The sequence below is a fragment of the Bacillus rossius genome, chromosome 1, assembly GCF_032445375.1.
Source record: "Bacillus rossius redtenbacheri isolate Brsri chromosome 1, Brsri_v3, whole genome shotgun sequence".
NCBI lineage: Eukaryota > Metazoa > Arthropoda > Insecta > Phasmatodea > Bacillidae > Bacillus > Bacillus rossius.
In genome coordinates this window covers 246,233,325-246,246,029 of record NC_086330.1, presented here as the reverse complement: position 1 = coordinate 246,246,029, position 12,705 = coordinate 246,233,325, and the positions used below count along the sequence as shown (strand labels likewise).

Here is a 12,705-nt window from a genome sequence, read left to right as displayed (position 1 = left end):
AAAAATAGAGAGCATTCAGAGTTGCAAACAATTATTTTGAACAGATATTGTCACATGACTTAAGAAGGGATATTTCATATATTTCAACATGATTTATTCATGGTTTATATGGTCTTGAGGGGATTTTTGAAGTTAACCTCGAAGTTATTTTCCAATTTCTGTTTTTTGTTTAAGAGAAAATAACATAAGAAAACACGTGTAAGTGTTTGAGGTAGATGACGCAGCCAGGCTTGACGGGGGGAGGAGTGCGGGGGAGACGAGGGCGCTAACTGCCGCGCGCGGACGAGACCGGGCGGGAAGTGATCGCGAATGGGCGCTACCCCCTCCCCCACTCCCCGCTATCCCCTGTGGGGGGGCGGCGCAAGCAAGGACGAGGCGCCGAGGGTAAAAATACGGAAGGAAATAAAAGGGAAATATAAGGCATTGTGCAGAGGGAGGGCCCGAAATTTGCCTAGAAGAAGGCCGGAGTGGGAAGAAGTAGAGAATGAAAAGAAGGAGAGGATGGCGGGCGTGGGGCGGGGAGAGGGTTGGGTGTCTCTTTCCTCCACTGAACTGAATCGGGAGCCAATTTCACAAAGTTTTGGATTCGGTGTCGGTTCGCATACAAACGAGGTGATCTGCCCTGCACTCCCCCCACCCCCTGCCTCTACCCCCATCCCGGCACTTCTTCCTCACACCCCCTCCCCCCCTCCCCCGCAGCCTCTTCGCGCAGGACAGGCAGAGGCCCGCTGTCTCTCCTGGCTATAGCCGGCCAACTCAGATGGCGTGCCTGCTCATTGAAGTACAGCATATCTTCATATTGTGTATTTACGCCCCGCATCAATACTGACGTCAGTTATCTGTGCAAGTTTGGGATGGGCTACCCGAGCAGACTTTCTCGGCTCTACCTTCTAGATGCAAAATTGCATTCGTCAGTTTGTAAAAGATATCACTAAGTAGATCGGTGCCAAGTGGATAAATAACTAGTATTATAATGATCCCACGTGACACTGCAATTCTGTAATGTTGCGTGCATTCAATCGCACTCGTGGCCTCGCATCTTGGGCGCGACCCCTCGGCGCCACCGCGTCTGCCCATGTGACCAGTTTTATAGTTTTTGTGTTGCAGATCGATTTTTTCAGAAACATTTTAGAAGCACGTAATTTATATGAACTTTTTTCTGCATTTAATAAAATCCATTTATAATTTGTAAGTAGTTTGTCACAGAACGTTTATATGTAGGTTTTGGTAATTGTCTGTATTAATGTTTAGGTGAATGAAGTCCAAGTCAAGGTAAGTTATTAACCTGTCCGCCCACTAGAAATTTCTGGTAGATCACGTCGGATTAAATTGTCATTGGCAAGTAACAATTTACAAGTAAAAACTTTTCGCAGTAAAATTAATAAACTTTTGTCTAATTTACAAACACGATATATATATATAAGGTTTTTTTGTGCAAAGATAAAATAATCAATCCACCCTTCATTTATATTGAAAATTATTTTTTGTGCTTGTGTGTAAGCTATATCAGTAATTTGTATGAACAATTTAAGACCTAAGTATTTGAGCTTAACGTGGAAATGATTGAACCTGTACAATTGAAATGTATTGAAAATTTTTTAAGTTTACGTGTTTGATTTATTAACACAAATAAACGCCTATCTGTTGAAACTTATAAAAAGCAAGTAAATAATATTTCATTAAAAATATATTCCGTTAAAAGAGTAATGAGAAATAAATACCAAATAGAAAAATAAATTTTTGAAACATAAAAAATATATTTAATTATTCTTCAAACAGAATATTCGTTATAAGGTTTAGCTCAAGCCAGGGATGACCAAATTTTAAACAGAGAAGGCAGAAAAAAAGCAAAGTTAAAAAATAAGTGGGTAAATATTTTTATTGTCTTTTTAGTATATGTTTTGCTATTTTGGTTTTTTACGAGAAAAATTAAAATAAAATGAGTATAATAACATTAAAATAATACTTTAATTTATAGAGTACATTAGTAAACATAATTACAATCTGAAAAATGTCGAAACTGTGTTTTCGTAATTTACTTGAATTTACTTTCCGGCCGGGAGGCCGACTCCCGCGAGGGTAGCGCGGACTGCTGCCCCCTCCCACGCGGGGGCCTGTCCTGCTCCGCCTGAAGATGAGTAATCTTCAGGGACAGTTCCTGTCCTCCCCTCCTCGGAGGAGGAGGACTCGGCGCTACCGCGGGCCCTGCATACTGACGAGCCCCGATGATTTGTGCGCCTGCTCTCTCTGCGCGCCGAGCACAGTCTGCTCCATTCAGGGGGAACTGGGGCCGCTCCTCCGGCCAGGGGCGGGCGGGGGGAAGACGGAAATAAAGAGCCGGAGTTGTTCGCGAGGAGAGTAATGAGCGCGCTGACGTGCTGAGCGCGGACCCGGGGCCAGCTCGATTATTGCGCCCGGCTGACCGGAAAATAAATGAGGCCAGTTCGCCTTTTTTAATCCCTGCCTCCCTCCTCCCCGCTCGTTCCGCCCGACACCTCCCCCCCCCCCCCCTGACCGAGGGGACCACACGCATCTTCCGTGGGTACGTGGCGGAGATAACACCCCCCCTCCCCCCCACACCCCCTGGCGACAGCCATCCACGGCGCCGATTGAATCTTTGTCTCTCTGTCGTGATATTCTCAGCTTTCAGCACGCTAGGAAACTGCGGAATCAAACTAAATAAAGCCACGGAGCTGCTCGAAACCCCCGCCAGAAGAAAATACATACTAAGCACTCGTATGAATCTCACTCATACATTTACAATTTAATGTGTCCATAGCTTCAAGAGAATATTATTTCACACATTTTTTTGCTTTACTTTAAATCGAGCAGCCAAGTTCATGAGAACGCTTGTTACAAAACGGAAATTTAACCTGTTAGTAGCGTCTATAATGCATATAAATATCGATAGCAATATATATAGATATAAAAGCGAGTTATACTCCTGTAAAAATGTTTCAAATATTAATCGGTGAACTCTCTTAAAAGTTAAACTTCTTTAGAGCATGTTGGGTAGGTTGAGGTGATGACGTCATCACGAAGAGTGTGACCCGGGCCTCGGGGCGATCAGGAAGTGTGTGTCGTAACTGCATTCCTAGTTGGTTCCATGCTTGTTTTACTTGCACTTTCATGTCGTCACAGCGCAATTGGGTGTGGCGAGGCCTCGTGGCTGTGGATACGTCAACTGCATATAATACACATTGTTCTGAAGCCCCTTGCCGCTACTAGGAACTAAATTATTTATGGGTGCGAGGCAGTATAGGACAACATGTGAAGATACTATCGAAACCTTTGCAGCCTACGTGTAGTACCTACTACCAATTTAATGTACTCACGCAATCGACACATGAGCACGTCACGCTATTACAAATATAAACTCCTGCATATGGATGGAAGGTAATTTTACAGTAAACCAAGATTGTTAAATAATTTAGTAAAAAATTAAGCCACATGAAAGAAAATACAGTATTATGTATCTTCCCAAGGCTAAGCTTTTTTTTTATTTTAAAAAAGCTAAAAACAACAATTTCTCACAATTATGTTGAAACCTCAATCACTGGAGATTGCCTTCGTTGTAGACTTCTGATTGTTTTACAGTTGTTAAAATAATTCTGTTGTAGTTAACAAGAATATTACATTATTTAAAACAAAGATCGAGGCGTGACTGCTACATGTGTTTGACGTGACAACTCAGAGATCGAGGGATACTAAATATTGTAAGGTTTATAAATATTTTTAACGCATGTAATAAATGCCATAAAAATATGATTTTATCACCAAGAGTTCATGTTTTAAATGTAATATAATATTGAAAAAAATTAGTCAATGAAATCTTAAATATTATTTATAACTATTTCGGAGATGTCTTTACAAATTTTTACAATTCTGATTGCATTGAATTTGATTTAAAAGAGAAAACAGTATGTTATTTACAGTATAAGGAAGTTCGAAGCACTGTAGCGTCTCTTCACAAACGCTTGCCTGAGAATGAGGAGTGAGGCGCTCAACATTTATCGTACCCCTCTCAGTCATGGAGCATCCTACTCTTGATCCCCTCCAATTCTCCGCCATTTAGCGCCCCAATCCTGAGCGTTGAATTTTTAGTTACTCTCTGATTAGTATGCAAAAGTGTGTAAAGTATGGGAGAGAAAGCAAAAGTTTGAGCAAGTTTGCGAAATTATGCAAATGTGTGCAAAAGTATGCGAAATATATCAAAGACGGCTAAGGGTCACGAAGGTATTTTAATGGATAAGTATGCAAAATTATGAAAACTTATTGCAAATGTGTGCAGAGCAAGTATGTTAATGTAAGTGTGCTGTAGAGTGCTGTAGTGTGTAGTGTGATGTGGTCGAGTGAAGAATTTCATCTGGAACTATGAAACTAAACAATAAAATAGGCCTGAAAATTCTGCTATAGTAAATATATTTTTTGTACACAGTGGCATAAAATAAAGGAAAGATTCCCTTCTTTTTTCTACAAGTAATTTTAGTATTTTTATAATGGTACAATACGAAATGCAAAAAAAAAAAAACTTCTTATGGAACAGTCAGTGTGCAGTTACAACAGCGAAGAAAGTATCTGGTGGCTGCTGTATTCTTCATTGAAATAAAAAGTCTGTGGGAGTGCGGATGGATGCTTAATATTTCATAAACAGACATAGTGAAATGAGTTGCAAGTATAACCTAAGATTCCATGTTTTTATAATATACTAGCTAAAGTACCTGGGTTGCCCAGGCTTTTCACAGGGTGAAGAGGCTTCATTTAAGGGGAAAGGAATTTTTTTCTTTCAAAATATCAGGTATGCAGTCATTTTCCTCTTATTTTGATACAAGTCCAACATTGAAAAATTCACCAAGTGCAAAAAAATCTGCAGAGATGTAGACAGTAATTTTCCTCTTATTTTAAATGTCAATAATGACAAATTTCATCAAGAAGTACAGAAACTCTGCTTTCAGGGGGGTAACGGAGAATGGGGGTGATATTTACTATATCATACTTATATATGTTTATATAATCCGATGAGTATAAATAATGTTTTATTTTAGGTTTCTAGAACATTCTAGTAAGTTCACGGACATTCCGAAACAGGAAGTCACTCCGATGGTAAGGAACCGTCTGGGGCATTCTAGAACTTTCTCTGCAATTCCAAAACGAAACCTTCTTCATGGATAGGGCATGGAGGGTTACCATAACACATAATCCCCATCGGTTGCGGAGGTAGGTTGTGGAGTTATAGCGGCACGTACGGACAAACCATGCTAATATCTACTATATATATACACACATATATAATTTTTAACAATGTATATATTTGATATATACATATATAATTTTAACGATGTATATCGTTAAAAAAATATTAATCATCTACGAAAAATTTTCATTAGTGTGATTTTGGTAAACATAATAAGGAATTAACCGAGTTGTTAGTAAGATACGGAAACGAAAATAAACCACATGTCCTCAGAATCAGCACGCCTTTAGAAATGTTCCATTTCTTTGCGCTGTTGAAGCCTTGAAGACAGGTGGCCTGCTTCAAAACATGCGGTTGACTTTGTCATCAATCTGTACAGGACTGGCAACGCTCACCACAGCGACACGTCAAATTGTTTCACGTGGACCCGAGGTGGTGACGGGCCACACCACAACAGCGCAAGTCAGGGCCGGTGTGAAAGGAATGGACTATGATCATCTAATAGGAAAAGGTGCTGCATATTTGTGCAATAATTGTACAAAAGTACTTAAAGTCAAAATGAGGATGTGTGGACTGGGGTTCTCACCCGGGTGTTCGTGAATGTGTCTCCGGTGGTTTATTATTCTGTCTAACGTTTTGGTAACGCGTCAAAGATCCGAAAATACCACTAATCCTCGAACGCGGAATGAACGAGGTCCTGACAGAGAGACGATGAAATGTAAGGAGAATGATACAGGAGTACCTCGATGTAAACAGAAAACCCCGCGGTAACGTCTGCCAAGTTTCACATTCGCAAAAACTCAAGAACGAATTCCCAGGGATGCGATCCCTGGTCGCCTTTAGGAGGCGCCTGGTCCCTGCAATACAGTCGCGAGGTAGCTTTCACGGGGATGACTGCCCGCGAACCTACAACTGTGCCTGCACTGAGTAATATAAAATAACACATATGCTGTAAAAATTGAGGATAATGTTGCGGTAGCAAAACATTTTGCCGAGTTAACTGTTTTTTTTTGTTTGACAAGGATAGGTTTACACATTTTAACCAAATATATATTTTATTCTACAAGTTTCTTTTGTCACATCAACAAATTCTACCACACAGTTAGGTAACAATTTTTGTAAATTCAAAGCTCAGCCTGGCTCGCCATTCTGGATTAGGCAAATTTTTTGGGGGGTTAAAATAATTGGATCTATTATAGTTATTTTCGTCTTTTAATGCAGTGATTTTTACATTTTATGATTTAGTTGTTATTTTTGTTACGCCTAAAAGATATTACTAGCTTGTGTTCTATAGATAATGTAAAAAATAATCACGTTGTTTTAAATTAAAACGTGATGTTTCGGTCATGGCCACACAATATGATTTAATTGAGTGAGTTACTAGGCCGGGCGGGAGTGTCCCAGCGCCAGCCTGGCGAGCCAGCCCGAGCACTCGGGAGCACTCGGGAGCACTCGGGAGCACTCGGGAGCACTCGGGAGCACTCGGGAGCACTCGGGAGCACTCGGGAGCACTCGGGAGCACTCGGGAGCACTCGGGAGCACTCGGGAGCACTCGGGAGCACTCGGGAGCACTCGGGAGCACTCGGGAGCACTCGGGAGCACTCGGGAGCACTCGGGGGGAAGCAGAGAAGCACGTACCTTCGGCGGGGTCGAGTCGCTTCGCGCGCCGCCCGTGCTTGGAGTTGTTGTGCACGAACATGTTGTCCGAGATGGCGAGCAGCGGGCCGTCCACGCCCACCTGCGTGGAGATCACCACCTGCAAGAGACGAGCCGCAGCGCCAGGACACGAGGGCTGTCCTCCGACACGCCAGGACACTCGCACTACAGACAGTCGCTCTTTACCGCCATCAACACCATCCTCTTTCCTAGACTCAAGCTCCCGTGCTGACTGGCAGCCTGAAAGGAGACGAATGCTATCGCCCGTCGCCACCCACTGGTACCAATCCACACGCGCTCAAACACCAAAGCAGACCGCAATGTCCAAGCTCCCGACCCCAGTATTGTTTTAGCTCTCTGTCTCTGACCAACTATTCTTCCTGGACCATCCTTCTTGTCCGGTACTGAATCTGCCTGCTTAATGCTTGCAATAACTTAACCCCTCATGAATGAGCCCACAGTTTTCCCTGTGTCCATGCAGGTTTCACATGATCCCAAATTAACTGGATATAGACTACAGTTTAAGCCTATCAATTGCTGCCATGGCTGGCCAATCCCTGACAAAGCACAGATGCATGCTACCCTTCCTGCGTGGCTGAAACCCAGCATGACAAGGCGTCAAGGCTTTGGCCTGGGACGTACCTAGAGTCTTCCCTTACCTAGACCCCTACCTAACAAGTTCACTTAATTGTAGTAGGTTAAGAGAGAAAAAAATTGTATTTTGGATTAGTGCCCGTCAATCAATTGCTGTACACCAGAACTAAGACTTTTCCGAGCGAGATAAATGTTCAGTTTTTCGGTCAATTGCGTTTGGTCTAGTGCCTAACGGTCTACTTATGTTGCCAGAGTTAAAACATTCCCAGCAATATAAATGTTCAGTTTTTCAGCACAGGTACGGTACAAGTATGCCTGTACTCTAGTACCTGTCGGTACATTCTTCCGGCATGACTCAAACTCTAATAAAATGATTCTATAAATCGTTGCTGTTAGAACTTATTTCGCTCACTTACACACTAGACGATATGGCATAACAAATTTCCACTTACAAGAGAATGAAAAAAGTGTAAATATAGTTCTACAATAATTAATCACACCTTCAAAGCTAAACACCCAAAAAATTAGATTATAAGAACTAATATTAAACAAACCATTAATATGAACTCCTTTCGAACACTTTCTGTAAATACAGTCCCAAGGGGTGAAAAAAATGTTAGTTTAGTTTTATGAATACAAAATCATACCTCCGAATCCCCCAGTGTGGGAGTTAGAAACTAGGTACAAACAACATGCATAGAGAGTAACAATTTTTTTTTTTAATTTTTCGTAATTTGACCGTGTAAGGCTAATAAACCAATATTTTAGATATTGGTTACGAATAAAATTTAACCAAATACTAAGAAAAACGTTTTGTAATTTTCTACAATTCTAATCCAAACAGGGTGAAAAAGGTAAACTTTGTTTTAAATTTAAATAAATATACATACCAGAAGCTAATTAAATTGCAAACAAAATGTTAGGTATGATGAATAAACAACTAAACTCGAAAACATATTTTTTATAAATTCTAGAAATCCTACCTCTAAGATGGTTACTAGTAGGTATATATAGCTTTCTAATAATTTACCAAGTATCGAAGTTAAGTAAACGGGTGTAAATAGTAAATAACAAAAACTTCCGTTCTTTTTCAACTTTTTTCTAAAATTTCACCATAAAGAGGAAGGACACGGATTTATAGAAAAAAACTAAACTAGCAGGCCTTTATATATTTGATATTAATTAAGTACTTATAAAAAACTATCTACTCAATTTAAACATTTGGCGAAATTCTTACCTTAAGCAGTGTAAGAGGGTACTTGCAAAATACTCATATTAGGTAAGAATAAAAGGCACACAAAGTTTAACTCTTGTATTATATCTATTAGAAATATATTCTTTATAGAGGTGAAACTGTAATAAGTTTCGTTAATCCTACTAATATTATAAACGCGAAAGTTTGTAAGTATGGATGGATGGATGTTTGTTACTCTTTCACGTAAAAACTACTGAATGTATTTGAATGAAATTTGTCCTACAGCTAGCTTATAACCTGGGTTAACACATAGACCCCATATTAATATTAAATTCCATCCCTAAGGGAGTGAAAAAGTAATAATTTCATTTTATAGACATACAAATAGTGAGTGAGTGTCATTTCTCTATGTCTGACACACGATCATACACATAGTAAGGTCTGGCAAATTAATATTTTTCTCCTTGGTGAGACCAGTCCGCTTAGTGGAGCTCGCAGCGGCTAGCAAAATAAAGGCGCTAATAACAGTTTTGTTCTTAACTTCGTCAATAGATAGAGTTGCCTTGAATTTTAAACACACCATTGTTTGATGCGTTTGTCATGTCTTTAATTTTCGTTTGTTTGTGCCGTATGCGTTCCTATACCATTCATCCGATTGCGATGAAATTTTGGTGATTTGTTATGCGCATGCCCATGAAGGTTACTGAGACGGTATAACTATTTTTCAATAGTTGGAGCACGAATCGTGTCAAAAAATATGTTTATTTCATTTTAAATAGCGGCACTTCGTCTGTTTTTGTTGTATAAGTGCGCACGCATGAAACAATTTATTTAAATATAAAAGAGAGACAGAGATAGAGTGAGATAGAGACGGAGAGATAAGTTGAGATAGAGCGAGGTAGATAGAGAATGAAATGGGTTAGATAAAGAGATATACCTATAGATGTATAGAGCTATATAGAGATAGAGATAGAGATATATAGATAGAGATATATACATGGAGATAGTGGGAAGTATATATGTAAATATAAAGATATAAATAGAGATAGAGATATACATAGATGTATATAGATGTAGATAGAGATAAATATATATAGAGAGATGGATAGATGATTTGTATATGTGGAACTACTTCAAACATATTACAAAACAAAACTGAATGAGGCATTGCAATGCAGGCCGAGCATTAGCTAGATAATGGAATCTTTTCAATATTAGTAATCTCTTATTTTTCAGCTTTTTTATATATTGCTTCATTAAGTCTAAACTACATACAGACCAGGTAAATAACTATAAACTGGCAGAACAACGTCTGTCGGGATCTGAAAGTGATATAAATTAATTTTCACACTTGACATTCAAATTAAGAAGACAATATTACTAACTACACCCTGTGTTCAGCCCGGGCAACGCCGGGTATTGCAGCTAGTTTAGAATAATATCACTATTTATAATAAAATTAGGAGATACGAAACTGGGCACTTATGTCACCCACATTGATATAGTTACCTTTTATATATTTATCTTTTTTAAATTTTATTTCTTACTGTGGTACTTTAAATGGGTGTTGATTTGGTAAAGAACTAAACCTATATCTGAATCCCCTCAAGTATAAAATAATAACTTAAGCACTGTTAAATTATTTTAAAAAAATTAATGGTTATAAAAAATTATATTTTATTTCAGGTTATTTCCTTTGAGTTGAGAAGACGGGACAAGTTACGTGTTATAAGAACAACAGATAAAAAAACAGTTGGAGGTGTAAATTTTGTATTTATTTCAATTAATTATGTACCTATATAAAAATGTTGTCTTACTTATCTAAAGTCTTTAATCAATCCAGATTATTTTGAATTTTCAAAAATCTATTTTAATTACTAATATTTAAAAACAAACAATTTTTTTTCTATTTATTAATGTTTAAATTGTTTATTTTGTTGGAAGTACGTACGTCGGCCAACGTATTTTTTTCAAGTAAGGAAGATATTTTATGTATATAGGCTATCTAAGAAAGACTTATTATTGTAACCGCTACCATGATATGACATCCAGAAATTTTTTATACCGTTTTTCGTTTCATGGTCCATACACCCAAAAACCATCGCCAACTCAAAAGTTTAAATGCATCACAATTTTATAGACACGATAACTGACGTAATTTTTCACGAATCAATTTATAACTGATGCACAAAATATAGTAATGGAATATCTCATTCGAGTTCGTTAATAGGCGAAATTCTTCCAAAGGGGTAGAAAAAAGGAAGGTTTTTCGAAAAACAAAAAAATCGCTATAACTCCCCTAGTTATCAAGTATCGCATCCATTTGATTGTATTATAACTCGTAGGATTAATACCAATTTTTTTTCGTTTAAATACATTTTTGATATGACCAACCATAACTGCAAGGGGTGGAATAAACAAGTGTTGAAAGACAAAAAAAAATCATTACTTCTTTAGTAGGTACACTATCGAATCTGTTCGAAGTAGCCTATATGTAAAGGGTATAATTTTATATAAAACTTTTGTCTGAAACAATTTTGATAAAATGGACCATTGAAGAAAAGGAATGAACAACCTAGGGAAGGATAAAAAAAAACGTAATTTCCGTGCCACGTACACTATAAAATCCATTCTTAATTATTGTAAAATATTAAAATATTTTGTACAACTTTTGTTTGAAATAATTTTTCATACGACCATTGTAGCAAGGGGTGGAAATAAATAAGGGTTGAAGGACCAAAAACATGAATAGCTGCCTTATTAGACACACTATCGAATCCGTTCAAATTGTTTGTAAATCGTAGAAATTTTACGTAAAACATTTTTGTAACAATTTTTGATAAAAATGAACAGTTGCAACAAGAAGGTAAAAAAGGAGGGGGGCCAAAATAAAAAAAATAATAATTTACATACCATATACACTATTAAATCCGTTCTTATTTGAAGTAAAACCTTTAAATATTATCTACAACTATCACCCAAAATGATTTTTTATACGACCAACAATTATAGCAAAAGGAAAAAAAAATTAAGGTCAAAAATAGTCTTAACTCCCTTAGTAAGCACGCTATTAAACCGTTCCGATTGTTTGTAAACCTTAAAATTATATTCAAAACTTTTGCCTAAAACATGTTTTTATACAGCCATTGCTGCAAAGGGAGGAAAAAACCGGGGTTAAATGATAAAAAATTCATAACTTCCAAGGTAAGGCAAAATATAAAATCCGATTATATTGTTTGTAAACCTTAAAAACGTTATCTAAAAACGTTTGTGTGGAACAATTTTTGACACAACCAACCATTGCTGCAAAGGGTGGAAAAAACAAAGTTTGAGGGAGAAAAAAAAATTCATGATTCTCTTATTAAGTGAACTAAGAATATATACAATTTATTGTAAATTTTATAAAAATATGGAAAACTTTGGTCTGAAATATTTCTTGATAAGACGAACCATTACTGCAAGGGCTTGAAGACAACAGGGATGGGAACAAAAATATAAATAAAACTTTCGTAACCTGTATACTATTGAATCTGTTCTTATTTATTTTAAATTCCTAAATTTGGTCTAAAACTTTTCTGTAAAGTTAATTTTTATGTAACCAACCATTACTCCAAGGAATAAAAATAACAAGGGTTAAAAGACAAAATAATAATAATTTCTTAGTAGGTGTACTATCAAATCCATTATAAATTAATGTAAAAAACTTAAGCATTTTCTTAAACTATTGGCTGAAACAATTTTTGATGAGACGAACTATTACATTAAAAACAGAGGGAAATGTAATTAAAAACATATTTAAAACTTCCTTAATATATAATTTGTACAAATTGATTTTAAACCGTGTTAATATTATCCCAAGCCTTGGTCCAAAGAAAAATTTTATACACCCACGTATTAATGCAAGGGATAAAAAATAGTATTTGATGATCAAAAGAATTCACTAAGTACTACCTTAGCAGACATACTATGAAAAATCGTTCTAAGCTATTCAATGCTAGATGCATTGAGTTCATAACATTGAATATATTTTCGCAGCATGGAATATAAATAAAATGTACACAAAGTT

General features: G+C 37.3%; 1 protein-coding gene across 1 annotated transcript in view; it reads right to left on the bottom strand.

Moving 5' to 3' along the window:
* The window catches only part of LOC134546355 (transcription factor collier), a 497,510-nt gene that overhangs the window by 54,276 nt on the left and 430,529 nt on the right, over positions 1-12,705 (bottom strand). The window contains exon 10 of the mRNA XM_063389143.1: positions 6,833-6,950. Coding sequence (XP_063245213.1) covers positions 6,833-6,950 — 118 coding nt within the window. The remainder of the gene's footprint in view (positions 1-6,832; positions 6,951-12,705) is intronic.